This window comes from Dasypus novemcinctus, chromosome 28 (assembly GCF_030445035.2).
Source record: "Dasypus novemcinctus isolate mDasNov1 chromosome 28, mDasNov1.1.hap2, whole genome shotgun sequence".
NCBI classification, from domain to species: domain Eukaryota; kingdom Metazoa; phylum Chordata; class Mammalia; order Cingulata; family Dasypodidae; genus Dasypus; species Dasypus novemcinctus.
Genome location: NC_080700.1, coordinates 24,367,399 through 24,392,579, shown reverse-complemented (window position 1 = coordinate 24,392,579; position 25,181 = coordinate 24,367,399). Strand labels below are relative to the sequence as shown.

The 25,181-nt window shown below is 37.6% G+C and overlaps 1 protein-coding gene across 10 annotated transcripts in view; it reads right to left on the bottom strand.

Annotated features, from left to right (window-relative positions):
* QKI (QKI, KH domain containing RNA binding) overlaps nt 1-24,762 on the bottom strand; it is a 149,914-nt gene extending 125,152 nt beyond the window's left edge. For 4 of the 10 annotated variants that reach the window (XR_011647710.1, XM_058289768.2, XM_058289776.2 and 1 more), the window contains exon 1: nt 24,205-24,762. Coding sequence is in view for 9 of the 10 variants with exons in the window: in XM_058289768.2 (XP_058145751.1) it covers nt 24,205-24,346 (142 nt within the window). In the remaining variant the exon portion in view is untranslated. The remainder of the gene's footprint in view (nt 1-24,204) is intronic. The other 6 variants (XM_058289769.2, XM_058289770.2, XM_058289771.2 and 3 more) reach the window with 3 other exon arrangements.
* Between the last annotated feature and the right edge of the window lie 419 nt (nt 24,763-25,181).

Genomic DNA, 25,181 nt, shown 5'->3' with positions numbered 1-25,181 from the left:
AGTATAAATGGATAAAAACACAGATGCTCTGATAACATATTTGGATGGATCTGACTTTTTTTAAAAGCCTGTAATACATGCTTCTGCCCTCTTTAAGGATTTTTCCAACACCTAATTCCATCTCTATATGACACTGATATGTTTTAAAATGTTTATGATTAGGCAAGCAAGTGCTTCTTTTTTTTCCTCTCTAGAAGCTCGAGGTTCTTTTTCATTTATTATAAAACTTCTCAAAGACAAAAGCCAATGAACTGCTATGTATTTCAGAGTAGCCACTCTACGGTTTAGACATGCAGGTTACCATCCATATTAGCTCACTGTTCCTTGGAAACAATACTTATTGTCCCAGTAGAAAATTCATAATGAACAGAATTTCTGCCTAACAACAAAAAAAATCTGTTCCACCAAAGCCTGCCTTGGTAGGGGCAAGTGGAAAATTACTGATATGAACTAAAGTCTTAAAAAAAAAATACTACTTCAAACAGTAGACCATCACCATCACTCTGAAACTAGAAAACGAATGCAACCCTTTCTTTAGCAGTGAATCTCTCACATAAATTAGGAAGCACTCTCTCCCAAAGAACAGTCTAAAACCAAGCAGTCCTAGAAAGACTAAGTAGAACAAGATAAGATAATTTCACAGGCTACAGAAGGATAAAGAATACACTAGGAAGCCCTACTAATACACTTTTTCTTAAAAGCAGGAAGTGGAAAAGACTTAAAACAAGGCTAATTCACAGGTGCCTGAAGCCACCTGGTACCGGCATTACTAGTAACGATCAGGAGTTACATCAGAATATCAAAATGTACCAAAAAAGGAACCCACTTTAAGAAGATCAGTATTGCGTGCAATAAGCCTTGAAAGAAACTAAATATAGTTCCTCCATTATGAATATACTATGCTGTCTTTTGTCTTGTGAAAACAATGGCACTCTCAAGTCCAGCAAGTTAATTACTAGTAAAAAGACCACTTCCTTAGAGCTTAAGCTTAAGGAGGTAAAGATAATTTCATGTATGTGTATATAAAAGACAAGAGAAAAACTCTGACTCTGCAGATCTTTGTCCAGAAGTAAACTATCAATTCACAGGAAAGGTAAAATTTTAACTTTCAAAAATTTATAAAACGATACATGACTTAATACTTAAATTGCAGTTACTACTTGGGGTGATGTACTAAGTCAAAAAAAAAAAACTAGAAAAAAAGTACTACTTATTGCTTTATTCCATCTATACAAAATACAAATAAATTAGATGGAAACATAAGAGCAGCTATGTAAGGGAGGGGAAACAGAGAGACACCGAGAGGTGATTATTAAGGGATAGAGCTTTTTGGTTTTTGTCTTTTATCATTATTCTTGGAATAATGAAAATTAATAATGCCGGAAGTGATGAATGCACAACTACGTGATGATACCAAATATACTTTGGATGGACTGTACACTTTGGATGGATTGCATGCTTTATTTATATCAATAAATTGATTCTAAAATTTACAAAACAATGCAGAGTTAATGCTTAAATTACAGTTACTACGTGGAGTGATGGAAATGAATGGTGGTGATGGTAGCACAACATGGTAAACATAATTAACACCACTGAACTATCGATTTGAACGTGCTTAAAAGAGGAAATGTTAAGTTGTATTTACATTACTAGGGGGGGAAGGTTTTCTTTATTAGAGAAGTTATAAGTTTACAGAATAATCATGTATAACAGATACAGGATTCCCATACACCACCCTATTAACACCTTGTATTGGTGTGCAACATGTTACAATTGATGTTAGAACATTTTTATAATTGCACTAATAACTATAGCCCATAGATTAACTTAGGGTTCACTATTTTAGTAGCACAGTTCCATGGATTTTTTTTTCTTTCTTTAATTCTGTCATTGTATATACAATTTAGCATTTGCCCTTTTAGGCAACATCCAGATACATATTTCAGTGATGTAAACTGCATTCACAGCGTTGTGCTATCATCACCACCATCCATTACCAAAAACATTTCCATCATTCCAAATAGGAACCCTGTACATTTTAAGCCTTAACTTCCCACTCCCTATCCCGGTAACCTGTTCCCTGCTGACCTATAAGCTAGATTCTGCCTTTATGAGTTTGCTTACTCAGTTTCAAATCAGTGAGAACATACAATATTTGTCCTCTTGTGTCAGGGTTATTTCACTCAACATGAAGTCTTCAAAGTTCACCCATGTTATCACATGTATCAGGATTTCATTCCTTTCTATGGCTGAGTAATATTCCAATGTATGTATTTACCACACTTCATTTATTCATTCGTTGGTTGATGGACACTTGGGATGACTTCATGTTTTGACAACTATGATTAATGCCGTTATGAATATATCAGTGTGAAGCTATCTGCTCGAGTGCCTGCTTTCAATTATTCTGGGTATATACCAAGCAGAGGCATTGCCAGGGTCATACGGTAGTTCTATACTTAGCTTTCTGAGGAACCCTCAAACTGTCTTCCACAGCCCCTGCACCATTTTACATTGCTACCAGCAATGAATGAGGATTCCTATTTATCAGCATCCTCTCCAACACCTGTTGTCACTTTTTTATTAGCAGCCCTTCTAATGGGAGTGAAATGGTATCTCACTGTGATTCTAATCTGCATTTCCCTTATGGCTAATGATGCTGAGCATCTTTTCCTGTGTTTTCGGGCCATTTCTATATCTTCTCTGGAGAGATGTCTAGTCAAGTGTTCTGCCCAGTTTTTAATTGGGTTGTTTGTCTTTTTGTTGTTAAGCTTAAGGATTTCTTTATATATCCTAGATATTAAACCTTTATCAAATATGTGGTTTCTGAATAAAATTTAAAAACTCTAAAACTGGGAAACGGACTTTGGCCCAGCGGTTAGGGCGTCCGTCTACCATATGGGAGGTCCGCGGTTCAAACCCCGGGCCTCCTTGACCCGTGTGGAGCTGGCCATGCGCAGCGCTGATACACGCAAGGAGTGCCATGCCACGCAGGGGTGTCCCCCGCGAGGGGGAGCCCCACACGCAAGGAGTGCGCCCGTGAGGAAAAGCCGCCCAGCGTGAAAAGAAAGTGCAGCCTGCCCAGGAATGGCGCCGCCCACACTTCCCGTGCCACTGACGACAACAGAAGCGGACAAAGAAACAAGACGCAGCGAATAGACACCAAGAACAGACAACCAGGGGAGGGGGGGAAATTAAATAAATAAATAAAAATCTTTAAAAAAAAAAAAAAACTCTAAAACTGTACAACAGAGTGAACCCTTATGTAAACTATGGACTACAGTTAATAATACAATTGTAATACTATTCTTCCATTAATTTTAACAAATGGACCACAAAACTGTAAGGTAATGGGGGCTGGGGGGCAGTCTATGGGAAATCTGTATTTTTGCATGATTTTCTATAAACATACAACTGTGCTATTTTTTTTTTAATTCTATAAAACAGCTGACAGCATAATTATAAAATGGAATTATTCCCAAGTCACAGGACTGCTGTGAAGATTAAATCAGATATTACACATACACACACAAATATAAAGTGTCTGATACATATACAGAATGTCCATAGTAATTATAGTATTAGTCATCAATATCATTCATCATCATTATTAATAATGATTGTGATGTAAGATTATATATTCTAGATGGGTCTGGAGGACAGTGTCTGTTGATCAGATGAATATGTATCTGTAATCTATCACTAGTCTTTTTTCCCAGACTCTACAGGCATAAAAGATACTTAGAAAAGGTACCTGCCAAATGCTGTTTGCAACTGACTTCTCACAGGGATATTCACCTTAAGCAGCAGAGAAGGTAGAAAATAACGAAGATATAGCTTGACTTTTCAACTCATTTTAAGTAACCTCCTCCTCCTCAAATAATCATGTAATCCAGAAAACCTTACAAATGACTCAAATACAAACCATGCAATACATTCAGTGTATTAGAAGTTATCTTCAAATGGTCTCTACAGCATTTTTTCCCACAAAACACTTTGTCCCCTAATTTCCCCATTTAAAAGGGCTGGGAGGGGCAGAACTTTTTGGTTCGTATCTGACTTGTTTTACTTTATTTTTCTGGAGTTTAAAATTATTTTAACTTCCAACAAATAAGATGGCAGGGAGGGGGCATGCTAGCTTGTAATGCATCTTTGTGTAACTACAACTCAACAGGTTAAAAGTTATCTAAACAAAAATAACTGTAAAGCATCACATCTTACACTGTTAACTTGAAATTGCAATATTACTGTGATCATCCCCCTTACATCACCACCACCAGGACAATTTTATAATTTTGAATTAATTCAGTGATGTGACTAAAAATAGACTCGCAGATGCTTCAGGTTTTTTAGACTCCGGCATAAAAAATCTTGAACTACACTGCGGCCACGTTTAATCACGATCATTTTTGTGCTTTGGATGTGGATCTAAGTATAAAACAAAGAAATACCTTTTTAAAAATAAACTACTACCAGAATCTGAGGGAAATGAATTTAGTATCAGTATATAAACAACTAATAATACTCAGCCAACTACATACTTTAATAATCAGTACTCTAAAGTTACAGCCTGATACGGCAAAGTAACAAAAATTTTATATTCTGTGTGTGTCATACACACACACCAAATACCTTACTCTAGCTTCATCTTATATACCAATCTACACAAGATTTTAGGTTTTTTCCTAAAAGTAAAAATACAGCTTTCCAACAATATTGATATCCTAGATCAGGAGCATTAGAATATAATTCACAATAAAAAAATTTGCTAAAAAATTTGTACAATATTAAAAAAAACTGATTTATCAAAAAAAAAAAAAAAGAATATAATTCTACTTTATTTCCTTTACAAAAGTCTTACTTAAATATTAACCTTTAGGCTGTACCTCTGAATTCTAAACCCGCCACAGCTTACTTCAGCCAAATAAACCAAATGACCAAGCATTAATACCACAGATAAGGGAATAGAGCAGGTGATATATTTTAAGCTTTGCTCTCCATGCATATTTCAGAGATGGCTAAACATTCAAATCTGTCTTCAACCTGACATGCTAAGATCTTTTGTCCAATGGATGTAATACAACCCATCTTTGAAATATCTATCACTTAAAGTAATTTAAATGGAACTACTTTTATTGACAAATATACAACTAGTGGTCCTTATTTTAACAAACTTAACTGTTATCAAAAATACATATCATTTGTAAAACTTTCTTCATTCTTATTTTCACAATCAGGTAAAATTAAGTTTCCCCATTTCCTTTAAAACCAAACACTTTTATAACTCTATACTTGCAGAGTTACACAAACTCTCATTATATAATTTATCACACATTTATCATACTGCCCAGAAATAAAATCAATATAGAATATGGATTTCAATTTATTAGGCACATCAAGTGCTGGAATAATTTAGATATTTAATAAAATACAAAAATATACATGCTAAAGGCTATATGTAAAAAGCTTAAACAACTTTAAACCAACTATCTCTAGCTTTTAAATAGAACACTCAAAAGCGTCATTCATCTGAACTAAGCAGGCCAAGCAAAATATCCTGTGATTCCTATGTTCTCCTCAATGTCGAAATGGGTGGGTAAATTTAAAGCCTGTTCTCTCAAGAGTTGCTTTATAGGCAATTTTCTCCCAGTATCAAGGTCTGCAATTTCCATTTGGCTGCCAGTTTGCGATTAAATTCATCACCTTTATTATAAAAATGTGCTTTACTCCATGGCTTGCTGCACAAGAACTGTAAGGAAAACATTTTTCACTGCTAACAGCAAAATCATTCTAAGGCAACTACCACATCCACTCAGACATTAGCGTCTTCAACTTGATGTAGTAGTCTATCACTTGCAAGAAAACCTTTAACAATTGTGTAACATACAGAAACTAAATTCTACAGAAATGCCAGGCTTTGCTTTAAGCATTTTTGGATAAAATGCAACCATACTTCTGATTTTTATATTCAGTATTATAGTGACTAAGTAAATCACAAGGTAAAAAAGTCAATATACTAAATATTTGCAAATTTCAATAAAAAGTCAAAATCATCTTTAAGTGTTTGAAAATTAAGAATTCATCTTTTATTCAATTATTTAAAAGTTCATAGTTTGTTCTGTGGTTTAACTTTCCACATCTGGGCAAATGGCCAATAACCAACAGTAACTAGAAAAAAATGTTTATATAAACATATCTACTACCTGACATTATCTTTCTTGATAAGTCACAATATAAACTTCAGAGGGGAAAAAAAGTACTAAAAGAAATAAATAGTTCCCAAATAATGGCATTATAGTCTCCGTGACATATATATATTTTTAAATCCACCCCCCCTTGTCTGTGCTCTTCGCTATGTGTCCTTCTGTGACCGCGTCTATCCTTATCAGTGGCACAGGAATCTGTGCTTCTTTTTGTTGCGTCATCTTGCTGTGTCAGCTCTCCCTGTGTGCGGCGCCATTCCTGGGCAGGCTGTACTTTCTTTCGCACTGGGTGGCTCTCCTTATGGGGTGTACTCCTTGCACGTGGGGCTCCCCTATGCAGGGGACACCCCTGCGTGGCACGGCACTCTGTGCGCCCATCAGCACTGCGCGTGGGCCAGCTCCACAGGGGTGAAGGAGGCCCAGGGTTTGAACCCTGGACCTCCCATGTGGCAGACGGATGCCCTATCCACTGGGCCAAGTCTGATTCCCTCCATGACATATTTAGGAAAAAATTATTACTCACTAGTGAAATTTAGGTTTTTTAAAGATTTCCTACATAATTAACATTTACTCTTACAGTCTCCAAGTCAAAAAATTCAGCACTCTTGTTTTCAAGTTAACTTGATATTACTCATTTTAGAATTTACCAGGAAAAAAAAACACATAAGGAAATTTCACATTAAGTCTAGTAATAAGAATTATCAGGTAATATAATACATGGACACAGAATAAATTTTAATCTTCTTCCTAGAAAATGATGTGTTCCCTTCCATCTTAAACTGTGCATGCCCTGTGGTACAAAAGACATCTTTCACTTTACTCTACTACTGCCACCACACAATTGTGCGTCTGGCTCCTTGAGGACTAGACTCAGTCTTATTCACCTCTACCTTTGTGTACCCAGCTCCCAGTAAAGAGCTGGATTAAAAAAAGTTTGTGGAAAACTAAGTTATAGGAGGAGAGTAAACATCAATTTTGCTAAAACTATACAGGTCACCACCCATTACCATCAATATTACTAGTCACAACCAGGTTTTGATTTTTTTACTGAAAAAGGATCCCCCAATAAAGAATACTACACTGCATCATTAGTAAGGACAAATATTATTTAACGAAACTTTCCTGAGGTTCACTCATATAACTATACATGTATGTAAATCTTCTATTTCATAACATAAAATATTTCTCTTTAGAGGCAGCAGTCAAAAAAACTTAAGACATATGCTACATTTCCTGGTTTGTACATATATCATAAAGCAAGAAATACTGTGAGTATATTTAATTGCTGTTTAATAAATAACATTATCAATCAAAGAAGACTCAAATCACAAAATATAAGAATTCCACTTTAAGGATTCTCCTGTTTATTACCACTTACACCATTAGTCTCATTCTTTACCCCTTCTAAGGCTCCAAGCCATTTATCTTAAAACATCAACCAAAAAAGTAACCACAAATTTAGAATTCACAGTTAGACAGTTTGAATCACATCTGCAGTTACCATGTTTCAAAATAAAAATGTCATTGTAGCATATACTATGACAGGTTTGGCTAATATATTAGAATAAGAAAATTTGAGCTATCTGTCCACAGACGAAAATGAAAAATGAAAACCAAAACTCTCATGTCCCCTACCACCATGAAAATAAATTTTCTTAAAACCTAAAAACAGACCTATGATTTTCTAAGATCTTACTTTCATGTTCCCTAATTGCTATCATTCTCTTACGGAATCCATTCATTCTTCTACTCTATTTCTTCTTGAATATTTTCTTTTTTTTTGAAGAGTTATGATTTATAAGAGAACTATATAGTGTTTTTAAAAGCACTTCAAAGACAATTTTAAACTAATTTTACCATTCAAAATTCAGGTAAGCCTATGCTAGACCATAAAACTACAACCTGCATAGAACATCAATTTACAAATTATAAAGGATTAATCTAGCAATGATGAAATCTAAACCTAGTATTCAGAAGATACCATGTAGCATTCTCACTTTCCCTTCTTAGCTTAGACTTACTAAGGCAAATTACCTAGATCTATAAAATAGGGGAGAAATGAACAGATTTTTAACTACGTATGCACTAATTATAAACACTGAAAATTCTTATGCGGATACATTTAAGTGTTCCTAGGCCTGGACTTGGCCTGCAGAAAAATGGCAATGGAGATTATCAAGAACCTAGGAGAGTCTTTGTCTTTGGCTTAATATCAATTTAATGATACTACCACTTTATGCATCAGATGTTTTATTTTATTCTTAAAGAAAAAGTTAAAAATACTCAGGGTAGATATTTCAAGTGATGACATACAATTTAAAATAATTAAGACTACACACATTAGAAGGCAGCCACATTAGATCAATTTATCAGTCATGATATAATTCTCCATAGAGGGTTTGACCCAAAGGTACTCTCATACTTGTTAATAATGTAACTTACAAATTGTCACAAGAGCCAAATGATCTATCTTCCTAAAAACCAGCATTTTCTAATCTGCAAAACACCCTCACACTATTTCTAAATGGAGTATATTTAAACACATAAGGTAAAGGGACAGGAGCATGCTCCCTGAAGCCCATTCTAACTCTAAAATCTCAGAATTACAGGGATTTTCTCTGAAGGAACACAATGTTGTTGTTTTTTTAAAAAAAATCCTTTGGGCTTTCCAAGTGAAATGCTATTCAACCATCCACCCTGGTACTTTCTTTTTTAAAGGCTACTAAGACTACAAAGGTCATCAAAACTTCAAAACTTCATCTGATTATGATTGAATGATAACTGCTGTAGCAACAGAGAAAAAGAGACACATATCTTACATTCATAGGTTAAAAATCTAAATACCCAGAAAAAAATTAAATACTTACTGAAATAGACACTACGAAACCACTACATTGTTACATCTTAATGTTTAAGCTATCTAACAAAGGTATTTTTCCTTTTCAAAATTTAACAATCCTCACTTTACAATTCTGTATTTCCCAATTTTAAAATTTTTAGATTTAATCCAGGTAAATGCTAGAACATCAGTATATTTCTGTGTATTTCTATTTTAAAACAGGTTTCTTTTATTTAGAGAATTATACATCAAAATAACACATTTGAATTAGACAAGACTGTAAAAACCATTTGGCCCAACTACAATCACTGTTATTTAAATAAAGAACTATGGCATTCCATTACCAAGTAATTTCAGAAGTAGTGCAGTTAAACCAAGTTAAGTTTCTTTATTGAAGATCCTGGGCATTTAATAGGTCAACCCATGCTGACTTCACAAAAGGAGTAGGAAGGGAAGCAGACTTGGCCCAACGGATAGGGCATCCGCCTACCACATGGGAGGTCCACAGTTCAAACCCCGGGCCTCCTTGACCTGTGTGGAGCTGGCCCATGCGCAACGCTGATGCACGCAAGGAGTGCCCTGCCAGGTAGGGGTGTCTCCCGCGTAGGGGAGCCCCAGGCGCAAGGAATGTGCCCAGTAAGGAGAACCGCCCAGTAAGGAGAGCCGCCCAGCGTGAAAGAAAGTGCAGCCTGCCCAGGAATGGTGACGTACACACGGAGAGCTGACACAACAAGATGATGCAACAAAAAGAAACACGGATTCCTGGTGCCGCTGGTAAGGACAGAAGTGGTCACAGAAGAACACACACCGAAGACACAGAGAGCAGACAACTGGGGGGGTAGGGGGGGGAAGGTGACAGAAATAAATAGAAAATAAATCTTAAAAAAAAAAAGGAGTAGGTAACAGTACCCAAATTCTTCCACTACAGACACTGCTATTCTCAGACCATCTCAGGAGACCAGCATCCATGCAAGACACTTTGTAAATGCTTCCTTTAAAGCTTTCTTCATTCCTAATTAAACTAGCAGATCTTCAATCTCTACCCTCCAACTTAAAATTTCAGTCTTTAAAACTAGCAGAGTAAAAGTAGAAGGGAAGAATGATGATAGGGAGACACACTGGCAAAGAGCCATATCATATAAACCACAGCATGGTAGCAACTTATCTATAATATACACCTTAGATTCACCAATTCTAGAATTCACACTCACGAATTCAGATGTACCGCTTTCTCCAGATACCCAATATAATTCTAAATTCAGTAAAATCAATCACTAACCTTTCATATACAAAGAACTGAAATAAACAGTGTACCAGTAAAGCAGAATAGAAATGTAAAATAAAAAAGTTAAAATAAAAGTTGGCACTAAGATAACCATAGGGAAAAAAAGGTTAAATTTTAAAAAAGGGTGAAAACAAAGGAAAAGACATAGCAAGCATGCAGTCTACCACATCAATACATCATATATTAATGTAACGCCTGTACAGACTAGACCAGAAAATCTGCACTAAAGACATTATGGAGCGAGCTGAAAGAAAAAAAAGGGGGGGGGGGGGGGGGGAGACAGAAAACCTAAGAGAAAGATACAAAATAAAGGGAAAACCTTAAATGGATCTCCCATTAGCAAAAGAACAGAATCTAAACTCCAGGCATTAAGAAGCTTTCCTCTACTCAGAATGTTCACACATTCAAGGATATATGTTCCGCGTGTCTAGAACACCCCTCCCTCACCTTTTTCTACACCTAAATCCTATCAATCTTTCAAGGGCCAAGTGAAATTTTAACACTTCTGCAACATTCCATAACTACCCCAAGCCTAAGGAAACCTCTTTAGCGCCAGACTGGTGCCTCTCTTGGTTTATATTACCTTTATTACTTTCTTTTCTTATTATCTACACAACTACTATTCAGACAACTGGAAGGTATCCCTCATAAGACGCTACACGTTGTCTGCACTCAAATATCTGCTGATAGAATAAAAAAGTTCCAGTTAAAAATGTTAAATCATTAAAAACCAATATGTGAAATAGGCAACTCTAACACCACTGAACAAGTACAAGTCACACCGTAGTAATTACTTCCTATTACAGTGCAATGTAAGAAAATTAACTTGATTGCAAAAATAAAATAACTTGGAATCCACAGGTCCCAGTTATAATATTTAATAACTCAATGTTTTTTAAATAGTGAGTAATCAACCTCTGGAACAATTTGCTATCATACACACTTCCTGAAAGCAAAATGATAGGTTTACTAGAGAATAAGTAAATTATAATTTAAGATGAAATATTACTATAAAAATTAAATTTTAAAACTTTAAAATGGCAAGGGAAGATGCTCATTATGTGATTTATTTTTAAATAAACAAGGATAACATTATAGTAGGATCCCAATTTTTACACCCGTAAATGCAAAATAAATAAAGCTACAATAAACAAAATAATTAAAGCTAAAAGGAAATTCACCAAAGAGTTATGGGTGCTTTTCATTTTTTAATTGATCCATTTTCATTTTTTCCATAAAATGAAGATTGTTATAATAAGAACACATTTCTTTATTATTTATTTTAATGATTACTGGGTAGGAAGAAATTCAAGCTTCTCATACATTCTGAAAACTTAAGAAAAAAATCTTAAAAATATATATATACACACAAATTGACATATTTCTAACTTTCCCTGCAAAATGATAATTCACATGAAAATTGAAAGATGATAGGCTGCCCTTAGAACCTTCAAGTGGCCTCTCCTAGGAGTTGGAGAGGGCAAACCATGCTACTGACAAGAAGGAATTTAAAATGTTTGGATTATTTAGTTCTTTACATTTCAATAATAGAAAACAGAAACAATCTAGGGAAAAGAAAAGTAAAATGCCATTCATAATCCATTTACAAAGTACCATAGGAGATTTCTTCACTCACGTCTGAGGTCAATTCCAAATAACTGAGACAAAAAAAGCTGCAATACTGAGTTAGAAGTTTAAGGAAAAGATCAATATAACTGAACTAGAAAATTAAAATTTGAACATATTTAGTAGTTAGCAGAACTAAAACATATACTTCCAAATCTTATCTAAGAAGGAATTTTTATGAACGTTTCTTCAATAATTGCAAAGTACATTTAAAAATGTGTACCTTTTAAAGCAAAATATATATTGTTTACTAAACCAAAACAAACTGACAAGGAACATTACAAGCTATAATAATAAAGTAAGGTAAGATTGCATTTTTACTGCTCATAATTTTTTACTGCCACAATCATAAAACCATAAACCCCAAAGAACTTTTTCTTCATATAACAGATAACAGCAAACATAACAATTTTTTCTAACTTTAATATAAACAGAAATCAATCACCTGGTTAAAGATTTTAGAACTATAAACAGAAAATTGGGGAAAAGTAGCAAAGATTTTCACCAACCTTTAACCAGTGCAAATAAATTTTTAACAAGTTAACTTTATAGATCAACTAACTTCAAATTTTATTTCAAAATTATTGTTGCTAAAAAAATATGATGTTTTCATTCAGACAATAAGAAAATCATACTAGTATGAAACTTAGTCATCTGAGTCAGACATTCCTCATTTTACTGCCAAGGAACATGACAAACTATAATAATAAAGTGAGATAAGACTACTCTTTTTACTGCTGATAATTTTTTATTGTCACTATCATAAAACTATAAACTCCAAGAACTTTTTCTTCATATAACATATGAGCCATGACAAAACCGCTAACGGAAAGCCAAACCGCTTACTAAGTCAGCAGAACTTAAGATACCCTGATGACCAATCCAATCTTCCATCACACTCCAAACTGCATATACTTAATAACTGACAAGATAACGCACAAATTAGGTATCTCTCAATAAACATGACTTAACCCCCACCCAAAATAAACAAAAACCTTCAAACATAAAGGCAGAAACTGGACTTTAAAAACTGCTTTAACTCCCCCAATCCCCTAAACCACTTATCCTGAACAGTCAACACATGATACATGGTCTCTTAAAAAGCTAAGTTCTATAAAGAAATGTCACCATTTATTAAGAAACCACCTTAAATATTAAATTCAACAACTGACATTAGTCCTATTTCTGAGCAACTCTTCTCCTGGGATTTAAAAGGAGAAAAGCCCTAATTTCCTATTCTGGCAAAAGTGTTACTTCTCAACACATTTTAATCACTAAAAGCTGTCTTTTGTATACTAATACCCCCATCTGCTGGAACATAAGCTTCTTACCACCAAAAGTTCTTCAAAACATTAAGTTTTCAGTAGAGATTTTGCAACTACTTATAGAAATAAAATCATTAATGCTTAAAACTTTTACCCAGGAATTTTCTCCTTTTCCAATATTATTCAGAAGAATTCACTAAATTAAAACAGTTGTCTGCTATGTTCTCCTCTTTCCCTCCCCTTCATGCTGAAGATACAAAGGTTTCTTCTCATAAATTAGCTATCTTTCTGGACTGTTGTCTCCATAAAACACACACAGAAACACACATACACAAAACCCCTGATTTTATTATACATATAGATATATGTATATTTTCCTCTAATTTCTGCTGGACATAGGGTAAAAGTTCAGAGAGACAGTCAGTATAATAACAATAGAAAACTTAGCTAATAAATGACAGCATCAAAAAGCCAGAAACAAGATTTGGCATATAAATCAAGCAATCAATCAATAAAAGAAACAAAGGGCCAAGAACATGGCCAAATAATGAAGAAAACTGAAATAAATTTGAAGAATAATAGCCTACCACCTATATCTGTAATTTGTCACATGACTAAAGTGAATCAAAATTTTTAAACATATTCATTAGTTTTACTGTTATAAGCAATATTAAGGTAAGAGTATTATTATTTTGAAAGCATTTTCTTTACATTGTAGAATAAAGCAAGTAATTACATCACTGTCAGGAACCAAGTTAGTTTGGTGTTGACAGAAAAAAAGATATGATTACAAAATTAACTGCAATGTTGAAAGTGAATTGAAAATACAAACATGTGTTTATGATTCTCATGATTTTTTAAAAATAGATATTGTCTAACTCTGTCCACAGAATGGCCATGAAGTACTCTCATCCCAACAGCAACAAGCACATTTGGTGCCTACATTCAGGCCTCTAATACCATTCCAACTTTAAAAGGAACCTTGGAGAAATGGATGATTCTGGTTCTGGGACAGAAGCAAGAATGAATCAAGTTGAAGTTGAGATAACTTACTGTCCCAGAAAGCAAGGATTTCATAAGATTCAGGCACCAATTTGATGATCAATGGTCAAAGTTGTGACAATGTGCACACCAAAAGGAGTAATAATTATAGTTAACTTAAATATACCTATGAAAATCCACAAACCTATAATATGATCATTATAATATGATCATCACAGAAAAACTTCATTAGTCACCATTTGAGACAGCTAGTAAACCAACACTTTGAGAGCCCAAGAGGTAATGAGAATAAATGTTTCTCTGGTTTGTTTGTTTTTTTCCCATTAGAAACTTTTTTCAGAATAGCAGTATATTCCCTGTTGGTGAAAAAAAAGTGCTACGTCTCAAAAAGTGCTATTAATTTCAGAAAGAATGGTAGGATTAAAAAATCATCACAGTGCAAGTTCTAATAATATATATTGACTGAGGCAAAGATCACCAACAAATTGAAACCATCAAGTGGAATACTGATGGAGAAATCTAAAGCTACAGTGTTTGTTTGACTTTTGATCCCAAGAAAGAATAGCTAACTTTGCAGTGGAGGGATCAGTCTATCCCACTCCTAATTCAGGTAACAACCCTAGCGTTGCTAAGTGTGGAACCAGGTTATCTTGTCTCACGATATAAAGTTCAGAGCATCACCTATGATGCCATATTGCACTCTAGCCAACTCTAGTTGATCTTTTAGACTTAACTTCCAATGTACTAAACTCACAGGGGATAAAGGAACAAGCCCGAGGAGGTTAGATCAATGTCATAAAAACTAGATTTAAAAAGACTTAAAATCCTAACAACCAGATTCAATGATTGGAACTAAATCAGATACTAGTTTAGACAATCCATCTGTTAAGACTATGTTAGATACAATTGGAGAAATTTGAAAATGGAATGGCTATTATATTATGTCTAGGATTATTCCAGTTCAGTGTGATATCAATTCAGGTTTGTAGGAAAACGTTAAGTTAAAAAAGATAAATATTTAGGGATGAAATGTCAAAATACTCAAATTTACTTAAAAATTAACACGCAATAAATACAATAAAATAAAAATAAAATAGATGGTGAGTGTAAGAAAGTTCTCAGAAAGTCTTTGTTACACTTGGTAACAAATACAGGTATAACAGATCAGTGAAGAAAAAAATACAAAAAAAAAAAAAAAAAAGAAAACCATAATAGAAATATAAATAAGGTATTTTTTCTAATACTATTTTGGTTTCATAATGGGTACTGCATACAATTTCTACTTCCCTAAATCCATATATTCCATACACTTTTGTTAGTTTATCCCCAAACAGCTCATTATGATACCCTTAAACAATCAAAACCTTCCATGGTTCCCTATGATCTTCAGATTAAAATGGCATTCAAGGCCTAGTACGATCTGGTTCTAATCTCATTTTTTCTTCATTCCCATCACTCCTCTATATGCATCTGCCATTCCACCTAACTTAATATATATATCATTTTCTAAAGTCTTACAATCTCCCATAACTACCATTCTGACACTACTGTACTTTTCCTTCTCCTGGAACAAGCTCCACCGTCCCATTCAGCTAATTAAATCCTACAGACTGTTAGTTAACATCAACTCAGGTTCTACTTTTCCTTTAAAAAACATTACTGTCTAAATTAAAAAACAAAAAACATTATTCTTGTGGTGACATGTTGGTGCAGGTGTGATAAATTTATTAAATTATACATAGTATAGTGTGGACTTAGGAAGGGGTCCATGGTTTTCACCTAACTGGCAAAAGGGGTCCATAGAACAAAAATGGTTAAGAACCCCAGATCTAGATTACTTCAGCTCAGAGTGACCTCTTTTCCTAAACTATCAGAGTGCTAGTAATGATTCTGATATACATAATTACTAGCTGACCAACCATAAGAATAAATTCCCTTTCTCCCTTTTTCCTTTATTCTCTCATTCTCTCCAAGCTTCTTGCTTGTCTGATTGTCCGTCTTCCTCATAAAAAAATGAAAAATGTTTTCAAAAATTAGATGCTACTTTACAGCCTGAGGAGCTCTTTGTCATATGACATTGTTCAGCCTCAGAGTATGTGATGCTGGCAGGCAGCTGATAATTCCAATTTACAGATGAAGCAGCTGAGGTACAGATGTTTTGCCCATGATCACAAAATTAGTTAGCTGCAGCATCACAGTTCCATTCTAGGCCTACTGTCATGAACTCTATACCACTGCACCACATGATCTCATTAACATATGCACAGAAACACAAATTCATTTTCATCTTTATGCTGGCTCATACCTGCGCACACACAGACATATACCGACAGAGCCAACACTCAAATGCGTCTTCTAACAGTGGGAGTATCACTGCAACAATGGTAGTAACAGCAATAGTAGGGAATTAAATAAAATTAATTTCAAAATAATGTTATCCTTGGTTCGGAAATTTTATTTTTTTCTAAAAAATTTTATGTACCCACATGTAACAACAACTGTATCAGAGGGGCACAATTACTATAACACAGCAAGCAAAGAACTGTGGTTTATACTTAGTTTGTACACACTTGAAACAAGCAGTCACTCCTCAAGGTGCTGGCATTAGGAATGGGACAGGCTGGATCCATTCAATTTATCATCACCTCCTGGCTGTCACTTTTCAGAGTAGCATGGGGGATAAATTATTAGGCTAGTAGCCCTGTATTACCCTAAATCTGATGAGTGTGTATGTTCCTGCTTGAATCATTCAGCAATATTATAACTCTATATTAAATTTTCCCATCAGAACTGGTGAGTTTCTTCCTAAGGAGTTATTAAGATACTAACAATGCTAAATTAATAATGCGAGATTTATTTGTACCACAATATTTAGATAGCTAAGCCTCTATCATTTGGTTACTAAAACGTGTAAGTGAATGAGTTGAAATCTCTATAAACACCCTTACTTTCTCACTTTTAACTCTTAATTATTAAAAACTACCACTAGAAAAAAAAAATTAATATTCTAGCTCCAAAAGTCTGACCAGCATTTGCTCGAGCCCAACATACCATAAAATCAGCACACACAAAAAACCCACTTTTTCCCCTTTTTCTTTTTCATAATCACAATTTGAGGTAACAGCAGTTTTCTTATTTTACGATAATTGAGACCCCTGTAAGTACTGACATATGAGTTAATGAAAAAAAGTTTCAAAAGAAAACTGCCTGGTTTTTTTTTTTAATGTGCACTTTCCCAGTTCTACTTTTTTTTTTTCAGGCAGTACCAGAGATCGAATCCAGGACCTCATCCGTGGGAAGCAGGTGCTCAACCCCTGAGCTACATCACCTCTCCTCAGTCCTGTCCTTAAGATGTAACAAATATATTATACCTACATTCTTTTAGTTTTTCCTATACATTTTAAGAACTACCAAATTAGCTTAAAGCCAAGAGTTCCTCAATAATTTGCAACTCACCAGCTGATCATCCCAGTCTTTACAATGATGTTCCCCACCAAGACTGTGAGGTGTTACTTAAGACCTAGTATCTTTTCAGTTTACATACAATCATTTCAATCCTGGGGCCATCCAAATACTACTTCACTACTTCAAGAAAGGTCCCTGTTCTGGAACTTCACCATCCCTAACACCCAGCCCCAAGGATTTCAGGGTCAGTTCACTTCTACTGCACACCTCCTTTCATACAGACTTACACTAGTGCACACTTACGCACACTCTTTCCTTATACCACGGCCATAACATGAGACCACTTTATAGATTTAACTGCACCAAGTTTTTCTGTTAAAATCAAATACCTTTGAAAAGAATCCTAAACAACCAAAGCTGACAAATTCTGCTTTATCATAAATAATGTAACAGAAATATTACAATGTTAATTCAGTTCATCAAGCCTAAAAATTTACTTCAATAAAACACAGACATTAGTAAGAATCAATATACAAAGCAACGACGATATGAACATAAAGTTTTGTTTAGTTTACTGAAAGACTTAAAAGGATTATTAGATTTTCAGACTATTTTCTGCTAGTCTGAAATTCAGAAACTGGTGAAAATGCAACAATCATTTGCTTGATAATTATAAGAATTCTGGGTGAATCACTTATATTCTGCAAGCAACATATTTTTAAAAAATTCATCACAGATCTACTTCAAAGCACTGTTAATGCTAAAGCAGAGCAGATGTCCTTTAGAATTGAAATGGTTAAATTTCAGTTAACTGAAAATTTTATCAGTCTGCTAAGTAAAAGCACTTTTCAAATTAGCATAAACATACATGTGTTTTAAAAATGGCTATTTGTGTTGAACTACAGTAACTACCATATATGCTTATGCTCCACTTTCTTTTAAACTAAAACCACTGAAATTAGTCCTTGTTTATCCTGAACATACCGAAGTAGCACTTAGGGACAAGGAATCTTTCCATGCTTTGCACAAAGACCAAAACAGCTGTTGAATACTGCCTTTATAGGTAACTAACTAGGAGAAAAGTTTAATGCTATAATTTGATAAACGCCAAAACATTCAGGAGCTGATATTAACACTGATAGCTTTTCTCTACTAATAGATTGGTATAAGGACTAGATACAAACTATATTCCGAAGGAAAACAATTTTATCTTTCTAATTCTTATGCACACCAACGGCAGTAAAGACTAAGCTCCTTGAGGGCAAGTACTTAGAGATTTCTAAAATTTGCCACTTTCAAGAAAAAAATACACATACTTTTTTGCACTTACAATTCACAGTGAACCATCAATGTCAAAGACAGCAGGAGTCAGGAGAAAATAATTTAGTCCTATCAAACATGTAAAAAAAAAAATTGGTATTTAACGCTAATTATGACTTCTAGACAAAGGTCCACTCCCTACTCCCATTCCTTGATCCTAAAATAGATTCCTGGATATTTTCAAAACAGCTGACATACCAATAACAGAAAACTGCCCAGTGTCTAAAAGTATGGGTCTTTTCAAGTTAACAATACTCAACAATGTAACAGATTTTCCATCTCCCACAGAAAAGCAAAAGTTTTGCTTATAACTGTACCTAAATAAATCAAATTGTCATTAGCTATACAGAATTTCTCAAGGAAATTAAACTGTAGTCCCAGTCAGCTGTAAAACGCTATCCCCTTAATCACATTGGTATAATTCTTCAAATACCCAAAACACAAAAACAAAAACAAAAAGAAACCCTTACATGTATACATACATATATTGGCCTCAACAAAAAAGGAAAAAGATGGAGTAGATGTGGCTAGGGCAGTTGAGCACCCACCTCCACATGGAAGGTCCTGGGTTCGTTTCCCTGTGCCTCCTGAAAACAAAAACAAGCTAAAAAAAAAAAAAAAAAAGGAAAAGGAAAAAGAGTAATAAGAAGATAAGAAGGATCTGAACAATGCTTCAGGTAAAGGCAAAATCAAAGCCTAGTTTATTACACTTTACTTCTTTTGTCACAGATCTCTATTTCCCTTCAAAAATAAACCGTCATTTGTTCTTATGGAAAACTGATGTGTTTCAGTCAGCTTCAGTACAGTGACTTTTGAAATAATAACAAAAATATAACGTGCACAAAGCATTTTAAAAGTTAGCTTGTTTTAATATATTCTCAAAGCCATGTAAGAAGAGATATTTGTACCAAATATACTAGGAAATGTGATTAGTAGAGACCTATTTCTATTAACTCAATTCTGTTACTTCCTTTCAAGTACAGCTTTTATTACCAAACATGTAAACTGGATAAAGAAAAAGGAATCACATTCTCTCTTGTGGTATGTATGTGCATTCTGAATATATATTCTTCCTGAGTTAAGCTTCAAAAGTACAAATGAATGTTGAATAAATGACCTATGATATCTACCATACAAATTATCACTTCCATTATTACCTCATAGAGCTGGTGACACCTCCTGGGTGAGGAGAAAAAAGTAAACTAGAAAGAAAACCCTTTGCAAATACTGGCTTCCTTCTTATTACTACCATTTTAAAGGGAGTCTATACAAAAGCAAAATCTGCGTTCTAAAAAACAGATTACATAGACTCAGGCAAAATATTTATCACAAATATTCATTACTGTCAACAATTGCTTCTTGAGATAAAAAGATAATCTAAAATTGTTAGAAACCTGTATAGCAAGAGTTCACTCATTACCAACAGTCACATAATTTTAAAACCAAAACTTTTGGAGAGCAAATTTTTCCAAAAACCTTTTTTTTTTTACTGAGGGTATGATACATTCGAAAATTGAATATTTAAAAAGTGGAAATGAACTTTTACATAGAAAATGTTTAGAAACTCATGCTTTTTATTTTTGCCCACATTCATAATGGAGGGTGAAGCAGAGAACATCAGATCAGTAAGAAAACTTATTACCAAAAATAAGACTCAGTAAATGAAAATGCCTTTTACAATTAGTAATGCAGAAACTAATCTAAAATGCTTGCTCATTTTCTGAGCCACGTACTAATTTTTCAGATAGTCACAATAAAAAGATTAAGGTTATCCTTCATAAACCACACTATACATTTTTAATTTGCATATTAGCACCTTTAACCTCCTCTTTGCCTAAAATACAAAAACTCAAAATTTTATTTTAAAATATTTAGCTCTCCTTCTTCCCTATTTGGGATTTTTTAATCAAATTGATTTTATTTTCCAACGGCTTAATTCTAAATTGCATATTTCACAAAAACATAAGTTGTATCCAAGGACTGTTGTGTTTTTTCATGACAAAGAAAAGTCATACTTAAAAAAACTTTTTGTAGTAACTGCTATTTCCAATGCATGTGTTCTCGTGGTTCAGTTGAAAAGTGCTCTCTTAAGAAAGCAGTTTAAGACCTAGATTTTTATCTGTTTTATTCCTATACTGGAATTACCAACTGAAGTTACTTCCTTTATATAAATGATCCAACCGGGAATGTATTCACCACTTGAAAAACAACTAAGTTCAAAAGATGCTTGGGATCAAGGACTGACAAGGACTGACTGTCCAAACAAAGATAATCCACAGCCAAGATATAGGCTAAAGGTTAACAGGGCATTATAAAATGCTCATCCTACTGAATTCAAGTATTAATCAACTAGGAAAATCGAGCACACTTGATTCCCAAATCTATAACTAGCTAAATATTCTCAGATTGACATTTTTTTTTTGTTTGAAAAATATTTCAAAATGAAACTGTCAAATAGACCCATTCAAAATTTCTGATTAGAAAATACACACACCTTAAGTAAACACCTTACCTTCACCTTCATCAAACTTATCCCTAAAGTAAACCTTCCAGCTATATCTAAATTGAAAAGGAATTTTTCAGCCAAGAGCTATGTACAGAGGAAAATGTAATTCCTAACCACAAAGAAGTCATGATTAATTTGCTTTGGACTATGACAGGCCACAAAGGGGTACAACATGCCATATATTTCAATAAGTCATCTAACAAGAAAAAAAACGAGGCACTCCAGAAACTAATACTTTTCTTTTAAGTCAAATTAAGTTTATAATTTAGTTAACAATTACAGGAAGCAGTTTATTCCACACTAAGGAATAGCCCCTTTTCCTGCATGCTTGCACTGGTCTGATAAATAAGTCAAACTTCCTAGTCATTATGATGTCCATTTTAAACATCCTTTCTACCATACAGAAGCAATCTTTTACACTGGAGAGTTGAAAACAGATAGAATTCAAGAAAGAGTAAGAGGAGTAAACTAACCACATAAAGGGAAAATGCGTGTTATTTCATCATAAACCAGTGATCATCACTTAAAAATCATATGGTTACTAATTCCAAACCACACAGAAACAAACATGTTAATAGATGAGATGATGACATAATTGGAATTTCTAAATTTAGAAGATTAAGTTATTCAAGCCAAACTAGAAACTTTTTAACCAGGAACCAATTCCAAATTATCTGGAGATTTTAGATCAACAAAAAAGCCCAAATGAGAAGCCTTTTTAAACTAATTAAAGAAACTCAAATTATTTAGCTTTTAAAATGGTACACATATGTGAAAATATTTCTGTGCATTTTAAAAACTAATCCTGTCATTTGATTAATTCAGCATTTTAATTTAAAGAACCCAACTTTAAGTTTAATCCTAAATATTGGTACTGCCTGTTTTCATTGTCAATGCTCATAAAAGATTACTTCTAAACAACTGCCCTTAAAAAAATACTCAACAGAAATTGGTACTAATACTCTAAAATCTGAAATTCAGCAAAATAAAGTCAAGGAAGAAATAACTGCTTACTATTATTAAAATATTGTGTCAAATAATTAGAAAAAAATGTTTGCAGTGCCTGTAAACACATACGTGAATACACAATAATAGAAGAAATGATCTATTATGACTTGAGTTTCAACTAGATTTTAATAGGCCAGAGTATTGACCATATTACACATTTTGTTTCAAACAGTCCTCACGCTTCAAAAAAAAAAATTAACTGGCGCCCCTTAGTGCTCACATTTGGAAATACTCAATTTAAGTGTTCCTGCGATTTTTTTTTTTTTTTTTTTTTTGACATTCCAGAAAGTTTTCTGCCTCCACAATCTTTCAAAAGCCAACACAAATAGGAAAAGCAAAACCCCTTAAAGGGACAGCTGACGTTTTCTCTGGAGCAATTTAAAATGAGCAGACTAGCTGTTTCAGCAGCGGGAAATGCCCGCGCCAATACGGATTAATGATGCGTATCCACATATCTAAGAAAAAGACTGAGGAAGCAGTAGGAGCTAGCTGTTTTGTACTTTTAAAATGGATTCTAGTTGAGTGACTTTCGCGACAAAAGCTTCTGGGATTCTTCCCATCTTTTATCACGGAGACTTTTCCGGTCTTTTGTTCTTTCCTGACATTCCAACTCTCGGAGCTTCGGACTCCTTTTCCCCAGCTCTATTTTTAAAATCTCGAAATACTTGTAGATACAGAATCCATTGTTAGGCTCCATAACCTTCCCAGCTTTCTTTCAACAAGCTTCTGGTGGTGCCTCTAAAGAGAACATCAGAAACTCCCTGCCACTCGATTTCCCAAGTCCACTTTTGTGGGGGCCCAATTCCTTCTCTCTCAAGCTGAGGAGAAAGAGCCCACGGCTCCTGGGAAGGGACGCTCCGGGTCACTTTCCAAGGACTGGCGACAGAAACCCCACGGTTTCGGAGCCGCCCGCGTCCTGCCGGGCTCCCGCCCCGCGCCGGGCCGCGGCCCCCAGCCCTGGCCAGCCCGGCTCGCCCCAAAAAGTGAAGTCCAGCGCCCGGGCAGCTTTCGCTTCCCCAAAGAGCGCGGCCCAAAAAAAGTGCTCTCGGCCGCCACTGGGCGCTCGACCCGGCGGCCCCTCGGGTCTCCGACGGAATTTCCTCCAATGACCCACCCCCGAGCGGGCGTCCAGCTGCGCCGTGGACCAGCCCCGGGGGGCCCAAAGTCAAGGCGCCCGCGCGATCGCGCGCGCGGGCCAAGTGCTCCGCGGGAGAAGGGGCCTGGGCGCCCGGGGCCAGCTCGGCGGGCGGCGGGAGCCGCTGCGCCCTTCCGGCGGCGCGTCCCCGGGGGCTGCGGGCGGCGCGGAGGCCCGGCCAAGGGCCGCCCGGCCCGGGGCGCCCCGCTTCCTGCCTCTGCTAAGACCTGGGGGTTCAAACTCCGGGGGCAAGGAGACCTCGCCCCGGCGCCCGCCCGCACCCAACTCGGGCGCCGGCGGCCCAGCCCCGGGGATCCCCGAGGCCGGCCAGACGCCCCCGGGTCCGGGTTGCGGGGCCCGGGCTCCCGAGCCGGCCGGACCCCCCCGCGCCAGGCCGGGGGTCCCCGCGCCCGCCCCGGCCCCCACGTCCTGCGCCCCTTTTGTGCGCTCGGGCCCCGGGCCTGCCGTCCCCCGCACCCCGTCTCCTCCCGAGCCCGCGACCTTCCACCCGCCCCCGGCCCCGGGGCTGGGAGCGTCGGGCGCCCGGGGCAGGGGCCGGCCCGAGCCGCGGCGGGGCAGGGGCCGAGGGCCCCGGGAGGGCGCCTACCTTCGTCCAGCAGCCGCTCGAGGTGGTTGAAGATCCCGCAGAAGTTGGGCAGGCTGCTCATGAGCTTCTTGTCGTTCATCAGCTGCATCAGGTAATCGGGGGTGGGCTTCGGCTTCTCCTTGGTTTCCATTTCCCCGACCATATTCCACGCCCGCAGCTCGCCGCGCCCGCCGCCGGGAGCAGGGGCAGGGCCGGGGGCCGAGCCCCGGAGCCCGCGGGCCGCGCCGGGGGCGCCGAGAGCGCCGAGAGCCCCGGGCGGGGCGCAGGAACCCCGAGCAGCGCGCCCCCCGGCCCCCGCAGGCACTTTGCCCGGTCGCCGCTCCCAACGTGGTCCGGGCCCCGGCGCGGCCCGTCCGCTCGCGAGGGCCGGCGGGCGGGGCGGGGGGCGGAAGGCGGGTGGCCGCGGGCCCGGGGTGCGGGCGCGGGCAGGGGAGCCGCCGCTGGGGCCGCCGGCCGCGCTCGCCGCTGGTCGCCCGCTCCGCGCCCGCCGCCTCGGCCGCCGGCTCGGGCTCTCTGGGCTGCTCCCCGCCGCTGCCGCCTCGGCCGCTGCCGCCGCGCACTGACTCCGCCGCTCCTCCTCTTCCTCCTCCTCCTTCTCCTCCTCCTCCTCCTCCTCACTCACTTGGCGGTGGAGTTCGCCTCAGTTCAGGCGGCGCTGCCGGCGGCGGCGGCGGCGGCAGCGGCGGCGGCGGGGGAGGGGCGGGGGGCGGGCCGCGCGGGGAGGGCCGGGGGGCGGCGCGGCGGCCGGGCGGGGCCGCGGGCGGGGGCGGCCGTTGGCCGGGGCGCGGGGCCCGGCGCGCTCCGCCTCCCGCCCGCCCGGCCCGCGCGCCGCCGCCCGGCGGGGCCGCCGCCGCGGGAAGCCGTCGTCGCCCGCCGAGCCCGGGAGGAGCCGGCGGGGGCCGGGGAGCGTGACGAGGGGGGGCGTGCGGGGCGGGAGGCGGCTGTGCGACGGCGGCCGCGTCGACGGGCGGCGGGGC